Below are 22,622 nucleotides of genomic sequence, written 5' to 3' on the forward strand. Positions count from 1 at the left end.
CTAAGAAAATGCTGGCTCCTAATTTATTTAGCTAGTCCCTTCAAAGGAGGGGGACAGGGCATTCTGGCATATACAAAAAGGAATGAGTAATAATAATAGACCTGACTCCCAGGTAAGGGGAGATGTAAACCACCTTACATTTGGCTGTCCATCAACTCCTGTCACAGGACAGTCAGGGTTGGAGAGGGGGCCAGCTGGCCAAGTGAGAACAGAGCAGGCGACTCCAGTGTCTACAAGAAATTCAGTTCTTCTACCTGCCACACTGAGGGTGACTTGAGGCTCCGCTGGAGTGATGAGGTTGGATCAAGTAGGATCCGGAGCCCTGCGGGCACTCGGGCCCTGTCAGTCAGTGTCATGTGTGGGAACCTCTCATCCAGTGATTCACGAGGAACTAAGGCCAGCAGGGGTTGTCCATCGAGCTCCCCACAAGAGGGCGCTCTGGGCATTCCCTCTGCAACTGTTCCTCTTTCCTGAAAAAGGCACGCTGATTTCAACCCAGGCGACTTCTTGGCTCTCCGTCTGATCTTTTTGGCTTCCTAGAGTCCCTTCAGATGGCAGGTGGATCAAAGCAGCCAAAAGCTGCGTTTTCCTTATTAACTTCCTCTTCTTGTTGGCCTGCCCTGTAAAGTCTCCGTTACTATAGACTTTAAAGCCTTCCTCTGCCAAGGTTGATAACGAGGTTTGGGTCCAGCCTCTAGCTTCGGTAACTTTATCCTGACATCAGGAGCAGACTTGGTGATAAAATGCATGGCCAATAGCCACCTACCCTCTGTGGACTCAGTGTCTGTACTGGTGTCCTTCCTGAATGCCTCCATCACCAGACTCAGGAAGACCACCAGATTTTCATCCTTCTCTTGTGTAATTTCTCTGACCTTCTCATAATTTACCAGCTTCACCATACACTTTCTCCTTCCTTCTGATGAACAAGTAACATAATGTCTCATCCTGGCCTGACCTATGTGACCCTCATAATCTCAGTGTGGATCCATGTCTGGGATGGCACCACCACCCATTTGATAAATCTGGTGCTGCGGGTTGGCGGTTAGTAGGCTATCTGCGTGTTCCCTGGCCTTTCTTAGTATGTATGTGCTCCTTTTCATCTGGGGTGCAACAGTGGGCCAGAACAAATGTGATGTCCTGCCAGGTCAAGGAGAATGTTAACCCCAGCCTGATAAATTTGTTCTTAAACCTGTTGGGGTTCTGCAAGAATCTATCACGCCTCTCTTAACAGATTCCTAGGTCCGCCATCAAAAAGGGGGCATGCACCCTAGTAATCCGTCCATTTCCATCAGCTACCTCACGGAAAGGGTGAGGTACCTGTGGGGCAAAAGTGGGAGCTAACTTTGAACCTGACTGAAGCCCTACTGGGGACAGCACTGGGAGCTCTGATTTGGGGGGTTTCTTGTTTACCAGGGTAAGATGCAGGTTCAGGAGATGAAGGGGAAAGAATGGGGACCTGAGAAAGAGGCTCGTGTGCCAGTGGTCAGCCGGTGGTTGAAAAGGCGGGTCCATGAGGAAATTTGGCTCTGAATCTTTTGGGGATGAAGTAGAAATAGAGGCCACGCACACATGGCAGGAGCCCTCAGACCGGGGTCCTGATAAAGCTTCATGAAGGCCTGCATGTAAGAGATTTCTCCCCACTTTTTTTTTTTTTTTTGCGGTACACGGGCCTCTCACTCTTGTGGCTTCTCCCGTTGTGGAGCACAGGCTCCAGACGCGCAGGCTCAGTGGCCATGGCTCATGGGCCCAGCCGCTCCGCGGCATGTAAGATCTTCCCGGACCGGGGCACGAACCTGCGTCCCCCTCATCGGCAGGAGGACTCTCAACCACTGCGCCACCAGGGAAGCCCCTCTCCCCACTTTTGAGAGCACTTGCAAAATAGGTCCAGTTGTAAAATGGCATTAAAATTAAGCAATCCATTTTGGGGTCACGTTTCCTAGTTGCCTAAGGCATATCGAGGCCAAGCCCTATTACAAAAGAAAACCAGCTTGTTCCTTTAAGACATCTAACTTCAACTGTCCCCAATTATTAAACATGCAACCCAAGGGGGAGTCTCTGGGAATTCCTGGGACATTTCCCATTGCTATACTTCTGATGACCAATGATTAAAAGTCCAGGAGCAGGATGGAGGCCTGGAGACGTTGCAACAATGTAATGATCTGATCCTTTCTGGTCCCAAAAACTCCAAAGAAGGAGGGAATAAAGGAGTGACAAACAGGCTATGGAGACTCAAGGTCTTGTGACCGGAGGAGTTCCTCTATTGCCTCAACCTTGTACCGGGTCCAAGTCTGGCTAACCTGAGCCCCTTCTCCTTTCTGATTGAAAAACAATGAATCAGGTGTCAATCAGGTGACAATCAAGCGAACAAAGGAAAAACTGGGACTGAAGAGTCTATGAGGGAATGGGCCCAAGTATTATCCAAACGGTCTTCACAGAGTCAACCAGGGGTTTCGAGGGGAGAAACCAGGAAGAGAAAGACGGTAAAGGCAATCACAGAACTCTCCTCCCTGCAGGTGAAGGCACAGAACAGGAAAACATCCAGAGGTAAGGTAAAGGTTGTCCCAGGAGGGGACCTCCAGGATGGAGGAGAGTAGAGGGTTCAGATATGGAGAATAAAGAAGAAAAAGAGGAAATGAGAGAGAGTGCGCGAGCCTGTCCTTTCACCTGCCCCTCTGTGGTGTCTGTTCAGGCAGTTCCAAGCCCCACTGTCCTGGCAAAGTGGCCACAAACTATGTTATGATCAGGCCTCCTGAAAGCTTTAATCAACATAAATTGGCAAACGGCCAGAGCAGAGTTTGAGGCAAGGCTTTACTGGCGGTATGGTGCAGCGAAAGCACGATGCAGGAACCCGACTGCTGCTGGTGCTCGGTTCCTTTAATCGGGTGAGGGTGGGGGCAGATGGGTGGGCGGGGCGGGCGGAGGGGCGGCTTGGGCGGGGCGCTGGGCCCCCTCAGAGAGCGCCGCGGACGGCTCATGCGCAGTCCTTTGCTTTTGCGCCCGGCACTTCGAACATGGTGGACGAGCTCGCTGTCATCTGCAAAGGAGGGCGTCAAGCGCAAAAGCAGGTAAGTCTCTCATAACTTCTCATACTCAATCTTCAAGAGGTCTCATGCTGCCGAACGATGAAGTTTTCTCCTCTTGATCCGTTTGAGGTCCTCGACCTCCTGTTTGTCCAGGGGGTCGGTAGGTGTTGTCCAGGCTCAATTGTTCTGGCAAATTCTTGGCTTTCAGCTTCCCGTTGTTTAAGGAAGTGTTGTCCAGGTGCAAGTGTGTGGGCAAATGACACCCTGTTGTTTTCGGAGGTGTTGTCCAGGTGCGGGCAGATAACCCCAGGTCCCAGCCTATGTCAAGCGACAGAAGTTATCCTCCTTATTGAAGCAAAACTTCCCAAACACTTTCTCTCCTGATCCCCCTTGACCAGAGTATGGAAACAGGGCCGATTAGATGTATCCAGCAGGGACTATTTCAGGGGGAGTAATGCACATAAGTAGGGAACACATTAGAGTTTATTCCTGGTGATGGAGGGAGAAGCAGTGCTGCTTGGAGCATCACGAGGGTCCAGGGTGTGGCCTGAAGCATCCTAACAAGACTCTCCCTAGAGCATGGTTGGAATGTAGTTGTAGCCTCTTAGCCTCATTTGTAACGCGTCTGTTTTTAAAAGACTGCTTCTGCAGACCTCCTGTCAACACGAGCTCTCTTTATCATGCATGTAATTCCTTTTTAGCCTTTTTTAACTCCAACCAACTTCTGTTGCTTACATTGTGAAGTCTTTCATACTATTTAAATTATTCCCACTGAAATATTTAAATATTCCCCACCGAAATTCCTTCTATTTGGTGAAAACATTGAAGTACTGTTTTTGGTAGGGGGGGAAATATTGGTGAACATGAGGAGAAGTCTCAGCACTAAAAGATCAAAGTTCATACGGAGCAGTCCTGCCCATTGTTTTGGCAACAGTCACTGTGAAAATTTTAAAATCTCTCTGATAGCTCCTCATGCATTTTGAAAGTAAATGAAGAAGCTCTTTATTTTCAAGGGAATTATGATGAAATGGTTAGATAATTTCTAATTTTTTTCATCAAAACACATTTTCCCAAACTGACTTCATTTGGAGTGCTGAAAACTGTTATCCAGGCTTTGAAAACAAGAATGGGCAACCTGAATGGAAGGGCCTTTTTCCCACCAAAGTATGGAGATTTGGCTAGAGTTTCTCCCCTTGTTTCTCAGGATTAAATACTGTTACACCTCTCCAAAATCCTTATGTATAAACAGCAATTTCTGTATTTATGTTGGTAGTTCTCTTTGTTTCAGGACATTTTGTCTTTGCCTTTCTTACTGAAGATGTGTGAGGTGTATGTACATATGTGATTTGGTTGATAGTTAAATACTAGATATGGAGAAAGACTCAAGAACTATATCTGAAGCCAAATGTTAGCACTTCTGCAAGCCACCTGGAAACATTTCAGTATCTTGAGTAGAGGCTCTATGTCCCAATAGCAGGAAAGAGAGTTTTTAACTGTTATATACAGCCTGGTAAACTGAATCATTTTGAGGTGGCTCCTTCCACCCCCATGATGTTGGCAGTAAACTACAAGATGGCCAGTAATTTTCCATCAGTCCCTGCCTCCTGTATGTGTCTCTGTGCCCTCAGAAAGAAAACTTCTACAGAAAGATGAGATACCTAGTGGTTAACCATTTACCTGGGTCACAGACAGAGCACCTCCACCCTGCCCCCATCCCCTCCCCCCTCCCCACCCCCATGCATGCTCCCTGATCTTCCCTCATGGATTTGTATCACCACTAGGGGCCTGTGAGCCTTCAATGAGCTAACGTATCAGAGTACTCAGCACCCTGAGCGACCTATCGTTTATTCAACAAATATTTACTGAGTGTCTGCATGTGTTAGCACTATTCCTGTTGCTGTGGGTACAGCACCGAACAAAACTCATTTCCCTTCTCTATGATCTCCTGACATTCCAGTGAAGAAGAAAGGCAATAAACTTAGAAGAAAGGTGTGTAAATATTGATGGGGTGTTATATTAAGTAAGGTGGCCAGGAAAGGCCTTTGTTCAGAAATAACATTTGCAGAGATTTGAGCCTAGTCAGGCTGAGTCTTGTGAACCTATGTAGGGCATGGGGGATGCTTCAGGCATAGTGACAGGAAGTACAAAAGCAGAGGGTGTGATTGTTTATTGGCAAGTTAAGAAGGCCAATGTGACCGGGATGGAGTGAGCAAGTGAAAGATGTGAGAACTGAGAGGGAGGCAGTCTGTGACCAGATCATGTAGACGCTATGAAGGGTTTAATTGTATCTCAAGACTAACAAATAATATGTCACATATATGAAAAATCTATTATTATAGTGTTAATAGTTTAGACATGTGCCTAAGTGAAAGTGTTACGACTACATATTAAAATGTTTCTTTTATTTGTAATCAGTTTTAGGTAATGATGTGATTTTATATTTTTATAAATATATAAATATATATGCTTATGGATATATATATATATCTATATATTATATAGATAGATAGCATGAACATTCTTCTAAACTATACTTGTTGGGTATGTTTAAACCAGGAAAACCAGCAACCTGACCAGCATTGAATGTGAATGAATAAATACAAAGAAAACTCCCAGATTGAGGCATTTCTTAAGGTCACATCCAGCGTATTTTTGAATATGAAATGCGTGTGAAATGCCCTTTAGAGACTGTCTCTTTAATCCAAAGAAAACACAAAATAAATATTTGTGTTTGTATTTTTAGTGGGCATTAACCTTCAGGGAATTGAAAGAGATTGGGGAATAAAGAGGCATTTTATGTGAAATTATATGTATTCAGCCAATTAGAAGGTAGACCTTTTACCTGTTCTTTTTTTAGTATAACTTTTTCTCTGCCTTAAAATAGTCTGGCATACAAACTCTGTAAATACAGGTAGATATCTTGGTCCTGCAGAAACATAAAATATACATGGATTTGTTCCCAAAATATATGCTGTTCTTTTCCCAAGTTATATTAACCAAAAACAAAAACAAAAAACAAACAAACAAACAAAAAAATAGGCTTTGGGGTTACCATAAAACACATATTTTGTCTAAAATCAGTACTCTTGGCCTTGCCTGGTCTAACAAAAGGTGATGTCACACTTAGAGCTTAGAGAGAAATGGCTCCAGTAATTAAATTTTTCACAGAAACATGACTTTCTTGTCAAAGAGATGATACTTACTTCAGATAGGGGACATACTAAAAGCCAGCCTCACACAAGGAAGAATTTCTATCAGTTCTAACCTGCAGATTTCCTGGGCATAAATTCTGCCAAAACTATAGATATTATCCTAAATGTTGTAAATGTCTGCTGTGAAGGTTTGAGCAGCTCTGTTGCTGTCTCCTCAGCACCTGCCAAAGCCAGCTCCTTCCTCTTCATTCCTTCTCTCTCCACACCCCCCAAAGCTGCCCCTGAGTCAGATGCCACTAGAAATTTTCTCTGGAAAGGTTTTCATTTGAAACTTGCCTACATAAAGCAATTATAGTTAGTACAATGCTAGATGTGACAGTATTTAGTTTGGAGCATCAGAAAAGAGAAGTCGGGGTGGATGCAAACTGTCAAGAATAGCAGGCTGAGACTTCTGCGGTTTTTTCAAGGCTATAGAACCTATAAAACGGGACCTCAGTAGTTAAAGGTGGAAAGTACTTTTGTTCTAGTCCCTGGACAGTAAAAAATGCAGAAGGGATTCTAGAGTCTTTTCCAATGTGGAAACCACTCTTGGAGTAAAAAGTAGGGCATCTCAAATCAGAAACAAAGAAAATTACTTAGAAAAAGACATTTAGAACATGATTCTTTGGGGCAGGGGTTAGCCATTTATCTGTAAAGATGCTATCAGTAGCCATGAGGAAAGATTTGTGGTTAAAAGTGAAAACATAAACAACCTAAAAGAATGCCTCTATAGTACATAGATGACCAAATGTCCTATGAGTTTGCTAAGTGGACAAAAAATGTCTTTGTGTTTCCTCTACAGATTTCTGAATTTTTATATATTTTTTCAGTAATCAAATTTTTAGTGATTGTGTTGATATAGTTATATATGATATGACATAAAGAAAATGAGTAACTTCATTGTTTTTTCCTTGTTTTTGTTTTTTGTCTTGGTTTGTTTTTTGTTGAAGTATAGTTTATTTACAATGTTGTGTTAGTTTCAGGTGTCAACAGCAAAGTGATTCAGTTATACATATATATATATTTTCAGATTTTTTTCCTTATTGGTTATTACAAAATATTGAGTATAGTTCCTTGTGCTATACAGTAGGTCCTTATTGGTTATCTATTTTATGTATAGTGGTGTGTTTATATTAATCCCAAACTCCTAATTTATCCCTCTACCCCCCTTTCCCCTTTGGCAACCGTAAATTTATGTGTGTGGGTCTTAATTTATAAATTCTCTATGAACTATCCCTCCAATTAAGTGAATGTAGAAATGCCTAGATGTGATCTGGAAAGCACTTTCTAATGTCTGTGTAAACATTTGTCTTTTTGGACCTCCCAGTGTTTCAGACCTGAAAACTGACCATTCCAGTTTGAATACTGCTGTGTATAGGAAGCTTCCTATATTGCACCTGTAAGGTGCAAACCTATGCCCATCCTGATGCTTAACCAACTCTGATCTTTTTTCCTTGAAATAATCATTGGCATAGCATATGCATGATAGGGCTGACACATTTAAAATCAACCCAATAGAAATGAGTCTTTTTTGCATTTTTTCAACTCAGAAGTGCAGGTCTCAACTGCATAAAAATGTAAAATATTACTTTAAATTACAGCCCTATTTTATTGTTACACAGCCCAAGTGCTGTTCTACATGTAAAAGAAAGTCTGTCATCAGATGCTTTATAATCATTAGTTGCTATATGAATCGTCATCATCAGATGCTCATCATCATCAGACGCTTTATAATCATTAGTTGCTATATGAATTATAAACATGTTGATGAACAGAATAATCACCATTAACATCATGGTCAATGGTAGGTTTCTCATAGTTAATGAAGTTTTAAAAAAGGAGATCCATGAATTTCGTCTGAGGAACTTGCTTTTTATTGGTCTCTTAAAATGTCTTGTAAATTCTCTTATTAGAAGATAATGATAATATTAGAGGGGAAAAGACAGTCTGAGAAATGTATACTTGAATCAGTAAAACCTGGGTAGTTGTGCCTAATGACAGGATGTATAAGGGTCTTTGTATAGAATATTTCCTTTGGTTATGTTGTTCTTCATCAGTTCACCAAACAGAAAAAGAAAAAAAAAAAATCAACCTAGCATGACTAGAGCCGAGTTTTTAATATTCCTTATGTAGAAACTTGGAGCTGTTCAGGAAACCAGTATTTTCCAATACGCACAAGCCAAGTGCAGATTTCCACTGAAAAAGCAGTTGGAAGGTTGTATTAATACTGCAGGCTGCTCACATCAGGTGACAATGGTATTTATGCACCAATATGCCAGGTGCTCTGTTAGGTAGTTTATGTTAATTATAATATTCATCATGTGTTTGCAGAAGAAGAAACTGGAGCTTAGAGAAGTGAGGTCAGTGTTCTGAATGGCAGAGCTGTAATTTGAACCCAGACACTGTGACTCTGTAGCTAGATCCTGTTGCCTCCTCCAAATTGTAAAAAATTAATGGCAGCATTTATTTAAACATTTCCCATGCTAAACATTTATGTTACTTAGTCTTTGTAACAAACAATAAAACTTACAACTTACAACTAAAATCATAGTTTATTAGATTTTCTATTTCCTGAAAGCTGGAATTTTGATAGGCATATGTGTCCCCATAATGCTTTGCAGTGACTCCTAGGTGTTCAGTAAATACATAAGAAGCATATAAATCATGTATACATTCACTCTATGCCATGAGAGGAAAAAATGACTTCGTGCATTTGGTGCCTTTATAATTATAATTGTATAATAGACTCTTCATTCTTTCTGTTATTTGCCTCTGAATTTTATTTGAATTGTTATCATTGCTCATTAAACCCTAAAGGTTTGCCATACAACTATATTTTCACTATCATCATATTAAATATACTCCTAAGCACACATTCTCTTTTAAGTAACATGTTTAAATATATTTTGTATATTCAGTAAAAGAAACAAGTATACTTCACTCCAAACAAATACAAGACAACAGAATTTATAAAATCTTTTCAGTTCCCTTCTAATAATTTCATTGCAAAACAATTTAAAAATAACCATAATAAAACGGAAACCTTTTGGATTTGCTCATTTAATTCATTTTATGAGAAGCCATGATCGTAATCAAAACAGAGTGAATTTAAAGTCCTTGAACTTGAAAAGAAAAGAAAATACATAACAACTTTGAGTTGCTATGGACAAAATATCCGTATGAACTGTAGTTTCTCAGTATATGTTGATATGCTTTGAGAAAACAATCTCTCATTAGCATTAAAAACTTACTGATTACTGAAATTTTTATGTATTAATCATTAACTTTATTACATTTAAATAGTTCCATGTACAAGTTCAACATTAGCTAAAGTCTAGTAAGTTCTATTTTAAATTTTTTGTTTTTATTTCTGTTCTCTATCCTCCATAAAAAAATAATATTCTTTATTCATTTTACTTTCCACTTGACATATTTTCTTTCTCTTAACCTTCATCACTTTCTCTGTTTTACATTTTACCGTTGCTATTCTCCATCTTAAATAGTAAACTTATTTAAAATCCCAGGATATCCCTATGCATCATGTTGCTAATGAAGTAGTTGTGTCTAAATGGCCACACTGATTTCTTTAACAGGCAGTCACTGTTGTCTTCTGTATTCCAGGTCTGGTTCTAGGTGCTGGTGCTAGAGCAGTGAGGAGAACAAGCTTTTTGACCTTTTCTAGTCAATAAACTAATAGTAAACCAATAGAATTTTATTATCAATTAATGATACATTCTATAAAGAAAACTTAAGCAAGGTAGGGTGATGGAGAGTGATGAAGGAAGAAGAGGCTGATTGGTGATAAAGAAAGGCCTGTCTGAGGAAATAAAATATGAGAAGAGCCATAAATTAAGTCGTGGGTAGAAGCATGCAGATATCAAGAGGAAAACATTCTCAAAGAGGGAGTGACTGGTGCAAAAAAGCCTGAAGCAGAAATGAGGTCAGAAGAACATGGTAACTCTGGTAGGCTAATGAGGGAAAAGTGGCAGACGTGAGTGGGGAGAAGACATGGGTTAGATCATGGAAGCTTTGGATTTTGTCCTCACTGTGACGGGAGGGATGTGGAAGATTTTGAACAGAGTAATGATAAGAGCCAAGTAATCTTTTGAAAAAGGATTATTTTGGCTGTTATATGCAGAAATGAGCTATTGAGGGGCAGGTACATACAAGGGTGTGGTAGAGGAGACTAAAAGTAGCTGGATTTGGAATGTGTTTTTTAAGATAGAACTGACATAACTTCCCAACCAATTGGATGTGGAGTGCAGCAAATAGGAAAAGATGCCACAACCCAATTACTCTGTCATTAGAAACCCAAAAAGTAAACCGGATTTGGCATTAGAGGAAGTACTTCTCTAATAGCAGAAATTATTAGAAGCACATGTTGACTTGCAAATGTGATTTTCAGTGGAAGATAAGGCTATAAGGTGAGGCAGAGTGAGGACCAATTCTAGTGGCACTGGGTTCTGTTCCTGAAGTAGGCAAGATGGTTGCAAGGTGAAACCCAGGAATTAGGAAAAGGGAAATAATTTCAGGATCATCATGTTTCTTCTCACCAAGGACTAGGCTATGATGGGAAGGAAGACAGTAAGATGGAGAAGGGAGGAAAGTAATCTACCTGCTCCCACATTCCGTTCTCAACAAGTATTGCCCAGTCTTCTTTGCTGAAGTCCTAATATTATTAGCAATACTCATATTATTTCTCAGTTACCTAAGGTTTTATTAAATTCCATTGGTTGGCCCACGGATGTCTTCACAGGTATTACACATTCTCTCTATGGAGAAATCCATGCTGAGTTCTAAACAGCTGACTTACAAACAAACTTTGTGAGCATAATCTGTCTGTAAACTTAGGAACTGCATAGCCTCAGCTCCTTTGTGAACATCTCCTCAGCATGTTCATATTTACAGCCGTGGTGGAGCGCTACATTAGAACTGCCCAGTGTGGGAGGAATTGCTTCCCACCCCGGGATGGGGGTAGAGCTTTGTTACACATAATTTACGTATTTATATGGTTGCAGTTGTGGTCAAACTATAACGTTAAAAGGGGTGGTTTTGTAGAAGACTCTTTGATATTAGATTTGCTAGTAACAAAAAGGCATCTAGTTTTCTCAAAATGTACAGAGGTTCTGCCCCTAAACCTGAGCCTTCTCCCACTATCCTTCACTGTTTTTCTGAAAAAAAACAAACAAACAAACAAAAAACTTTGGGGGTTATATCAGAAGAGAAATTAAAACAAAAGAGAAGGTTCTGAAAGAACAAAAATGAAAAGGGAATTACATAGGAATGATCTCCTTCAATCCCTCTATAAAAAGGCTGTGCTCTACAAGATCAAAGGGTACATAGTCTATCATACTGGGTTGTCATTGTGGGGTGGGATAGGATAAAATAGGATAGAAAGGTATATGAGTGAATAAATACATTTATAAATTATAAAACAAGTAAATGCCTTACACAGACGAATGGTGATGCCATGAACTGAAATATTTGCTTCTTAGGTTCAAAACAACAATAGCAGCTAAAAACAAAAAGTTGATTCAAAACTTTGAAAGTTGAAATGCATTTTTCCTAAGAAACAAATTTTTCACCACTTCTTCAGAGAGCTTATGTTGGGCAATCTATTTACCTGCTTCCTGGCATCCTCTAAATTCCAATTGCTTCTTTCCTCACCAGCCAGAAGAATGTGCCTTGTACCCTATGTGGCTAACACCCTCCACCCTCCACTCACATTTCTAAAGATTCGTAAGTCAGGGATTCTTCTTACCTGTGTGTCCTCCCTCTATAGTACCTGACTGCACGTTGTTACCCATTTCTTGTTAGGGTTAAATGTAAGAGAGCAATGGGAGAGAGTGCAGAACGCATCTACTTTGCATTTCAACTTGGTTTGTTCAACGTGCTTAAAATATGTAATGCACTCTGTTAATTTTTCCAAACAGAAAGGAGACCTTTCTGTGCAAGTTGGACATGTTGATCACGAAGCAGGAAAGAGAAAGAGAGAGATGCCAAGAAAAACATGCTGTTTTAACATCAAGCAACAAAAAAGAGGCATGGGGTTATTTCCAGCCTAAAGTTAGAGACTGTGTTTGGAACAAAACCCTAAGAGACCAGAGGCATAACTCAATCTTTTTTAATAAATTGAGGTAAAATACACATAACATAAAATTAGTCATTTTAAAGTGAACAATGCAGTGACATTTAGTATATTCACAGTATTATGCAGCAACCACTACTTTCAAGTTCCAAAACATCCTCATAACCCAAAAAGAAACCCATAGAAATTAAGTCAGTATCTCCCTATATTTTAGTTCCCCAGGTATTGGCAAACATCAGTCTGCAATCTGTCTCTGTGGATTTACCTATTCTGGATATTTCATATAAGTGGAATAATACAATATGTGATTTTTTGTGTGTCTAGCTTCTTTCATTTAGGATAATGTTTTGGAAGTTCATCCATGTTGTAACATGTATCAGTACTTCATTTCATTTGTTTTAACCTCCATAATATTGCATTGTATGTATTTACCACAATTTGTATAATCATTCATCCACTGAAATTCAATGTTGTCTTACTCAAAAACACCTGGAGACGAATATGTATTCATTGATAGACTTAATAACAGGTGATTACTAAGACTATAAACTATAAATAAACAAACCATAAACTATAAACAAACACAGCCAACTGATCAAAATGATGTTCCTTCAACCCACAGAAATGTTCTCAACCACTCTGGTTTTTTTTTTTCAGAGACTTTCTCAGTCACCAAGTATCTCTTCGACTATCTGTCAGTACGTCATACTCAGTTATCATTGTTTCTGCTAATTTTCACTGAGTGCAAATCACTCAGGATTGTGCCTCAGAGAAGTTTCTTACATATATAGAAGGGTTTCATTTCCTCCTGCTTTCTTGTTTCTGTTAGTTTTGGTATTGAGGAGTAAGCTGGCATTGAGATGCCAAAGAATAAAAATATCAGCAATGACTGAAATGTTTTTAGGGTTCATACTTTTAACCTCTTAAAAATTTAGTTTCTATTTTCTCTTGTGGCTTTAAATTTATAGTCTTGGAACATGATACGGAGAGGAATATTGATTTTTTTTTACCTTTATATATTTGTGGTTCATGTTAGACTGAATTTATAGTTCAGTATTGGAAATAATCCAGGAATTATTATTTGCAAAAATACAACTTGTCTCTACTGCAGAATTGAGTTGAATTGGGGATAAATAATAATGTGGTGTAGAGAGAGACCCCAAACCTGAGGCACCGCAGACCTGGCTTCATATTCTAACTCTATTCATTACTTTCAGTGCTTCTCCTCCAGGGGACGTACTTTCCTTCTCATTAAAGTAAATTAGGTTTAAGGGTTTTCCCAAAAGAATGCTAATCCTTTTTTTTTTTAACATCTTTATTGGAGTATAATTACTTTACAATGGTGTATTAGTTTCCGCTTTATAACAAGGTGAATCAGTTATATATATACATATATATAACTGATAACATATCCCCATATCTCTTCCCTCTTGCGTCTCCCTCCCTCCCACCCTCCCTATTCCACCCCTCTAGGTGGTCACAAAGCACTGAGCTGATCTCCCTGTGCTATGCAGCTGCTTCCCACTAGCTATCTATTTTACGTTTGGTAGTGTATATATGTCCATGCCACTCTCTCACTTCGTCCCAGCTTACCCTTCCCCCTCCCCATATCCTCAAGTCCATTCTCTAGTAGGTCTGCGTCTTTATTCCCTTCTTGCCCCTAGGTTCTTCATGACCATTTTTCTTTTTTCTTTTTCTTTACATTCCGTATATATGTGTTAGCATATGGTATTTGTTTTTCTCTTTCTGACTTACTTCCCTCTGTATGACAGACTCTAGGTCCCTCCACCTCACTAAAAGTAACTCAATTTCATTTCCTTTTATGGCTAAATCTTCCAACACTATGTTGAATAATAGTGGTGAGAGTGGGCAACCTTGTCTTGTTCCTGATCTTAGTGGAACAAGTGTTAGTGTTCCTGATCTTTTCACCATTGAAGATGATGTTGGCTGTGGGATTGTCATATATGGCCTTTATTATGTTGAGTTAAGTTCCCTCTATGCCTACTTTCCGGAGGGTTTTTATCATAAATGGGTGTTGAATTTTGTCGAAAGCTTTCTCTGCATCTATTGAGATGATCATATGGTTTTTCTCCTTCAATTTGTTAATATGGTGTATCACATTGATTGATTTGCATATATTGAAGAATCCTTGCATTCCTGGGATAAACCCCACTTGATCATGGTGTATGATCCTTTTAATGTGCTGTTGGATTCTGTTTGCTAGTATTTTGTTGAGGATTTTTGCGTCTGTATTCATCAGTGATATTGGCCTGTAGTTTTCTTTCTTTGTGACATCTTTGTCTAGTTTTGGTATCAGCGTGATGGTGGCCTCGTAGAATGAGTTTGGGAGCATTCCTCCCTCTGCTATATTTTGGAAAAGTTTGAGAAGGATAGGGGTTAGCTCTTCTCTAAATGTTTGATAGAATTCACCTGTGAAGCCATCTGGTCCTGGGCTTTTGTTTGTTGGAAGATTTTTAATCACAGTTTCAATTTCAGTGCTTGTGATTGGTCTGTTCATATTTTCTATTTCTTCCTGGTTCAGTCTCAGAAGGTTGTGCATTTCTAAGAATTTGTCCATTTCTTCCAGGTTATCCATTTTATTGGCATATAGTTGCTTTTATTAATCTCTCATGATCCTTTGTATTTCTGCAGTGTCAGTTGTAACTTCTCCTTTTTCATTTCTTTTTTTTTTAGTAAATACTAACTTTATTGTGGCATAAAGCTGTATTTTTATACATTAACTCAATTTTACAGTAAAAACACTTTATGTATAACTGTAAAGAAACTGCTGCACAGATAGTTACAACATAAAAATTGGTATTTTAAAAGTTCATTGAGTTGTTTGATACATAAATTGGAAAATATTTTCTCTGTAGAAAATAGTAAAAATGCTAACATTTCCCAGGCTATCACAATAAGCCCATTTAAACCGTACAGTAGCTGAATTATACATTTATAAATATGGTATGAATTCTGGAATCCAGGAGAAACTTTAGCTTCATTTACTAAAACAGCCATGTTGTCCTAAGTTGTGTAAAGTGAAATTCCCATTAATCTTCCCCCTTACTCTTGATTTATGCCTGATTATTTCTTCCTAAAGGACAGGTACACTGTCCTTTTAATCTACTTGATAAAGTAACCCATTCTTACCGAAACTTAAAAGTTTTGGTTGTTATTTAAGTATGCTCAGCATCTCTCAAAACCAGAATTTAATAAAACATGATCCACAAGGCACGAATTGTTGGTCATCAAATACCTACCTCCCCTTGACTCCCTCTGGCTTGATGGGAAACCACGAGAAGGTCAAGCGATAAAATTGTCAAGTGGATCAAGGAATAAAAGCCAAGAGAATTTGAGAACAGAGAAACATCCAGTCAGGATGCAAGGACAGAAATGAAGTCCAAATAGAAAAAGGATGCTGCCTCAAGAATCAAGGAGTGGAGTTGGCTATCTGAGCCCCTTACTGCAAAGATGACTAAGAAGCAGTTGGATATAAAGACCCTGCCAGAGAAACCAGTGCCTAGAAAGATTTCAGTTGTTCAAAATAATTAAGTGAAAACAAGACAGGCCATGTATTTGAACTCCTCCTGTAATGGTTTATTTCCTGAGATTCCCAATACAGAATTTCTAGGAATTAAGGCAAGAAGACAATGTGACTTGTAAGCTCCTGCACAAGGTTTCCCAGAGAAATAATACTCGAGACCTCAGAGCAATATTGGGCCAGGGGCTATACTAAGTTCTTCAGCTTCCTCAAAGTAACAACTTAAAAATAACCATATAGAGTTTGCCTTAAAAGGAAGTCTCTAGGTAGCTACAACCTATCAACAGAGTAGCAGTCTAATAAAAAGAAAGAGATCCTATACGTGGCTATAGGAACTAGGCCTTGAGAAACTAAATTGGATCATTCTACCTAAAATTCCCAGCTTGCCCGTTAGAAGTTAAAACTCTAGAAACATTAATGACCCATTAAGTTTTCACCATTAAAAGAATGCTTTATCCCACACCTTCACTTGTTCTTTTCCTTGCTCTCAATACATGTGTTTCCTTCTTGCATGTGGAATATATTTTCAGTGGGTTTTTTTTGTCTCTTCAGCCATGCAAATCTCTGCCCCCTACTCCTTTATTTCCTCCTTGGTAAATAATGTTAATCTTCCAATAGGAAGTGGACTATGTTATCATCAAGCACCATTTATCCTGTCTCCTTACTTATGAAGAAAGTTACTGGGCCATGCTATACACTTGGAATTCCTTAAGGATACTTGCTTTCTAGTAAAATACTTCTATAGGTACATATATGTTTTTTAAAAATCTGTGAAGAATTCACTGAAGCATTAATCACCTTACATTGAGAAGCTAATAATGTATCAAAATGCACATAACAATGACTAATCTATATACTATCTCCTATCAAATGTATCACCACCTCCAAATCTAGAGCATATGCTGGCATAAACTGTGTTACATCCCAGCTGAGTTTGAATCTTGCTTCAAAACATTGCTCGGTATTAATTCTCAGAAGATACATTATAGGACCATAGGAGTAGATGTTAGGCAAGTGTCTGAGGAATACCAATTACAGAACAAAGCCTTGAGTGCTCAAAGTGCTTCTCCAGAAACTGTTGCGTTCCCCATGGTATTTAGGAAGGACACTATTAAGAGACACCTCTAAGTATAAAGACAGGTCAACTTCACAAGTATCAGCAGATACATGCTTGATTTTATCTTATAATCTATAGACACTGCATTAGAATATGTAATGAATTCACACACCTTTTCCAAAGGAATACCCGATACAGAAGTAGCAACAAAGTTATAAATGACAATGATCAGATGAAATAATTTAGATGAAGCTTGTCTCTCTTGAAGAGATGGGGACTGGGCAAGTAGTCATGAAGGAAATACAATGTGCTTTTAACTTTGTATGAAAAATAATGTTCAGTTTCCTGTTGCCGAACATAGTTCTGTTTTTGCCACATAAATCCTCTACTTCAAATTACTGTCCGAATGCTTTACTAAAATTCCGCTTCTGGCCTTTGTTTTGGAATCTGTTACTTTTGTTGCCACCTCCTGATCGCTGTCCTCTGAAGCTTCTGTTTCCTTCCCGCTGTCCCCTGAAGCTTCGATATCCTTCCTGTGGTCCTTCTAGCTCTGGTTGCTCTGTGGCCACAGAAAGCTGCCAGCGCCGTGAATCATGCCATTTTTCCTGTACTTCTGTTACTGATGCAGTAGGGATATCAAAGCAAACACCCTGCTTGCCTTTGAGAAAGACCATTCCCTTCACTTTGGAATCAATATCCTCACCCAGTTGCTCTTTAAGTTCTTTCCAAGCATAACTAATATTTGGCATTTCAATTGAGCACTGCAAGATCATGGTCACAAAACCCACATCTGAGTTGATCAAGGAGCGCTGGTTGACTGACGTGGCACCTGAAATATGGGCCAGGGCTGCTGCCAGGGCTTCCACGGCTCCCTTCTCCTCGATCAGCTTCTCGGCTGACTGCTTGAAGTGAGCAATCGCAGTGGGAGGCACAGAATCCAAAAGCCTGATGGCATCTTTGCTAGAAGCTTTTATTATCTCTGTTGCAGAAGGAACACCTATCCTCTTAAATTTAATTCCCGCTTTTTGCTCCACTTGGGCTAACTGATATTCTTCCTTGTGCTGATAAAAGCAGATGCAAATCCCAGTCCTTCCAGCTCTACCTGTTCGCCCAGAACGATGAATGTAGGACTCCACATCCTTTGGTGGAGAACTCTGTACAACCAGATCAACCTCGGGGATGTCTAACCCACGTGCAGCGACATTGGTTGCAACCAAAACTCCAAAATCACCATTTCTAAAACCCTTCAGGGTGATTTCCCTTTGCTTCTGTGGAATGTCTCCGTGTAATGACTGGGCATCCTGCCTTATGGACACATTCTGTGACAACTCCTGGGCTTCTTTCTTGGTTTCACAGAAGATGATAGTGCGTCCTTGTTAACCACTGTACACTCGGATCACGTCCCCAATAACTGCTGCCCTTTGAGTCCAGTGGCACTTGATAGCCAGATGCTCTACAGTTATTGCTGTTTTCTGGGTCTTTTTACCAATCAGGTCCACTTGTTCATATGTAGATTTCATGTATTTCTTAGCAACATTATAAACCCAATGAGGGCAAGTTGCAGAAAAAAGCAATGTTTGGGGATTGTCTTCTGAATCTTTCTTGTATGCCACACATAAAATCTCTTCCACTTGATCAGCAAAGCCCATGTCCAACATCTGGTCAACTTCATCCAGGACAACATGCTTAAGTTTGGTGAGATCTAGCTTGCCATTCTGCAGGTGGTCTTTGATACAACCTGGTGTCCCAACCAGGATATCAATCCCATTCTGCATGCGTTCAATTTGTCCTCCGTAGGGAGTTCCACCATAAAAACAAGCCACTGCCAGCTTTTTTGTGACGTCACTGAAGTCTCTGCTTACTTGACTTGCCAACTCCCTTGTGGGTGTAAGAACCAGTACCTGAGGGGCACGGCCTCTCTTCCAGTCTTGCAGTTCTCCCTGAAGTTTCTCAACCAAAGGGATAGCAAAGGAGAATGTCTTCCCAGTTCCTGTCCGTGCCTGTGCAATCAAGTCCTTCCCACTATAGACGTGGTGAAACGTCTTTGCTTGTATAGGAAACAGGAAGGTCACCCCACGGGCTTTGAGAAGTTTAATAGTTTCTTCAGATATGGGAAAATTAGAGAAAGCTCCTTCTTTTTGCTCCACAGTTACTTCCTGCTCTAACTCACTGTTACTTTCTTCACTGGCAGCTTCCTTGGAGTCGGAGTCAGGTCCAGAGTGAGGGAATCCATTCTTCAGGTTGGGGCTTTTCTCTCCTATTTCTCCATTCATTTCTTTTTCTTTCTTCATTTTCTTGGACTTAGATGCACCCAAGTCATCCTCAGAAGGCTCCTCATTTTTTATTAGTTTTTTGGTTTTAGGAGAAACAACTGTCTTTTCACAGGGCTCCTTTGATTTTTTCGCACTTTTGGTTTTAGGAGAAATAATGTCATCTTGAGATGGCGCCTCTTTCTTTTTTGCCTTTTTGGATTTAGGAGAACTCATGTCAGCCTCAGAAGGCCCTGCTTTCTTTTTAACCTTTTTAGCTTTGGGAGAAATCGTTTCGTCCTTTTCTTCTGCTGCCTCTTCAGTCTTATTAGATTTTGGCTTCTCTTTTTTACCTTTCTTCTCATTTTGCTTTCGTGGCATCTCCACTCTCGCCATGGCCGTATCCGACTCCAAATCCGCGTCACTAAGAAGTTTCCCCGGCATCACTCAGGACAAGCAGAATAGGCCGACCGCTCTCGTCTACCGCATGGAAAGGAAGAGAATGCCCCTCCTTTTTCATTTCTAATTCTACTGATTTGAGTCTTCTCCCTTTTTTTCTTGATGAGTCTGGCTAATGGTTTATCCATTTTGTTTATCTTCTCAAAGAACCAGCTTTTAGTTTTATTGATCTTTGCTATAGTTGCCTTCATTTCTTTTTCATATATTTCTGATCTGATCTTTATGATTTCTTTCCTTCTGCTAACTTTGGGGTTTTTTTGTGCTTCCTTCTCTAATTGCTTTAGGTGTAAGGTTAGGTTGTTTATTTGAGATGTTTCTTGTATCTTAAGGTAGGATTGTATTGCTATAAACTTCCCTCTTAGAACTGCTTTTGCTGCATCCCATAGGTTTTGGGTCATCGTGTTTTCATTGTCATTTGTTTCTAGGTATTTTTTTATTTCTTCTTTGATTTATTCAGTGATCTCTTGGTTATGAAGTAGTGTATTGTTTAGCCTTCATGTGTTTGTATTTTTTACAGATTTTTTCCTGTAATTGATATCTAGTCTCATAGTGTTGTGGTCGGAAAAGATACTTGATGCAAGTTCAATATTCTTAAATTTACCAAGGCTTGATTTGTGACCCAAGATATGATCTATCCTGGAGAATGTTCCATGAGAACTTGAGAAGAAAGTGTATTCTGTTGTTTTTGGATGGAATGTCCTATAAATAGCAATTAAGTCCATCATGTTTATTGTATCATTTAAAGCTTGTGTTTCCTTATTTATTTTCATTTTGGATGATCTGTCCATTGGTGAAAGTGGGGTGTTAAAGTCCCCTGCTATGAACATGTTGCTGTCAATTTCCCCTTTTATGGCTGTTAGCAGTTGCCTTATGTATTGAAGTGCTTTTATGTTGGGTGCATAAATATTTACAATTGTTATATCTTCTTGGATTGATCCCTTGATCTTTATGTAGTGTCCTTCTTTGTCTTTTGTAGTAGTCTTTATTTTAAAGTCTATTTTGTCTGATATGAGAATTGCTACTCCAGCTTTCTTTTTTTTTTTGCGGTACAAGGGCCTCTCACTGTTGTGGCCTCTCCCGTTGAGGAGAGCAGGCTCAGCGGCCATGGCTCACGGACCCAGCTGCTCTGTGGCATGTGGGATCTTCGCGGACCGGGGCACAAACCTGTGTCCCCTGCATTGGCAGGCGGACTCTCAACCACTGCGCCACCAGGGAAGCCCCTCCAGCTTTCTTTTGATTTCCGTTTGCATGGAATATCTTTTTCCATCCCCTCACTTTAAGTCTGTATGTGTCCCTAGGTCTGAAGTGGGTCTCTTGTAGACAGCATATATACGGGTCTTCTTTTTGTATCCATTCAGCCAGTCTATGTCTTTTGGTGGGAGCATTTAATCCATTTACATTTAAGGTAATTATCAATATGTATGTTCCTATTACCATTTTCTTAATTGTTTTGGGTTTGTTATTGTAGGTCGTTTCCTTCTCTTGTGTTTCCTGCCTAGAGAAGTTCCTTTAGCATTTGTTGGAAAGCTGGTTTGGTGGTGTGGAATTCTCTTAACTTTTGCTTGTCTGTAAAGGTTTTGATTGCTCCATTGAATCTGAATGAGATCCTTGCTGGGTAGAGTAATCTTGGTTGTAGGTTTTTCCCCTTCATCACTTTAAATATGTCCTGCCACTCCCTTCTGGCTTGCAGAGTTTCTGCTGAAAGATCAGCTGTTAACCTTATGGGGTTTCCTGTGTATGTTATTTGTTGTTTTTCCCTTGCTGCTTTTAATATTTTTCCTTTGTATTTAATTTTTGATATTTTGATTAATATGTGTCTTGGCATGTTTCTCCTTGGATTTATCCTGTATGGGACTCTCTGTGATTCCTGGACTTGAATAAGTATTTCCTTTACCATATTAGGGAAGTTTTCAACTATAATCTCTTCAAATATTTTCTCAGTATCTTTTTTTTTCTCTTCTTCTTCTGGGACCCCTGTAATTCAGTGGTGGTGCATTTAATGTTGTCCCAGAGGTCTCTGAGACTGTCCTCAATTCTTTATATATTTTTTTCTTTATTCTGCTCTGCAGTAGTTATTTCCACTATTTTATCTTCCAGGTCACTTATCCGTTCTTCTGCCTCAGTTATTCTGCTATTGATCCCTTCTAGAGAATTTTTAATTTCATTTACTGTGTTGTTCATCACCCTCTGTTTGCTCTTTAGTTCTTCTAGGTCCTTGTTAAACGTTTCTTGTATTTTCTCCATTCTATTTCCAAGATTTTGGATCATCTTTACTATCATTATTATGAATTCTTTTTCAGGTAGACTGCCTATTTCCTCTTCACTTGCTAGGTCTGGTGGGTTTTCACCTTGCTCCTTCATCTGCTGTGTGTTTCTCTGTCTTCTCATTTTTTTTTTTTTTTTTTTTATAGCTTTTTTTTTGGCTGTATGTGGGCCTCTTACTGTTGTGGCCTCTCCCCTTGTGGAGCACAGGCTCCGGACGCGCAGGCTCAGCGGCCATGGCTCACGGGCCCAGCCGCTCCACAGCATGTGGGATCTTCCCGAACCGGGGCACGAACCCGTGTGCCCTGCATCGGCAGGCGGACTCTCAACCACTGCGCCACCAGGGAAGCCCTGTCTTCTCATTTTGATTAACTTACTGTGTTTGTGGTCTCCTTTTCGCAGGCTGCAGGTTCATATTTCCCGTTGTTTTTAGTGTCTGTCTCCAGTGGCTAAGGTTGGTTCAGTGGGTTGTGTAGGCTTCCTGGTGGAGGGGACTAGTGCCTGTGTTCTGGTGGATGAGGCTGGATCTTGTCTTTCTGGTGGGCAGGTCCACGTCTGGTGGTGTGTTTTGGGTTGTCTGTGGCCTTTTTATGATTTTAGGCAGCCTCTGTGCTAATGGATGGGTTTGTGTTCCTGTCTTGCTAGGTGTTTGGCATAGGGTGTCCAGCACTGTAGCTTGCTGGTCATTCAGTGGAGCTGGGCCTTGGTGTTGAGATGGAGATCTCTGGGAGATTTTCACCATTTGATATTAC

General features: G+C 39.9%; 1 protein-coding gene across 1 annotated transcript; it reads right to left on the reverse strand.

Annotated features, from left to right (window-relative positions):
• Positions 1–16,845: 16,845 nt before the first annotated feature.
• On the reverse strand, positions 16,846–19,648 carry LOC308622118 (nucleolar RNA helicase 2-like). The gene has a single exon (XM_081243254.1). The coding sequence runs from the start codon at positions 19,591–19,593 to the stop codon at positions 18,277–18,279; it is 1,317 nt and encodes a 438-aa protein (XP_081099380.1). The 5' UTR covers positions 19,594–19,648; the 3' UTR covers positions 16,846–18,276.
• Positions 19,649–22,622: the final 2,974 nt, after the last annotated feature.

This window comes from Mesoplodon bidens (assembly GCF_964165515.1).
Source record: "Mesoplodon bidens genome assembly, chromosome: 8".
Taxonomy (NCBI): domain Eukaryota; kingdom Metazoa; phylum Chordata; class Mammalia; order Artiodactyla; family Ziphiidae; genus Mesoplodon; species Mesoplodon bidens.

Coding starts and splice junctions, on each gene's coding strand:
- LOC308622118 (XM_081243254.1), bottom strand. CDS start 19,593: ATGCCGGGGAAACTTCTTAGTGACGCGGATTTGGAGTCGGATACGGCC.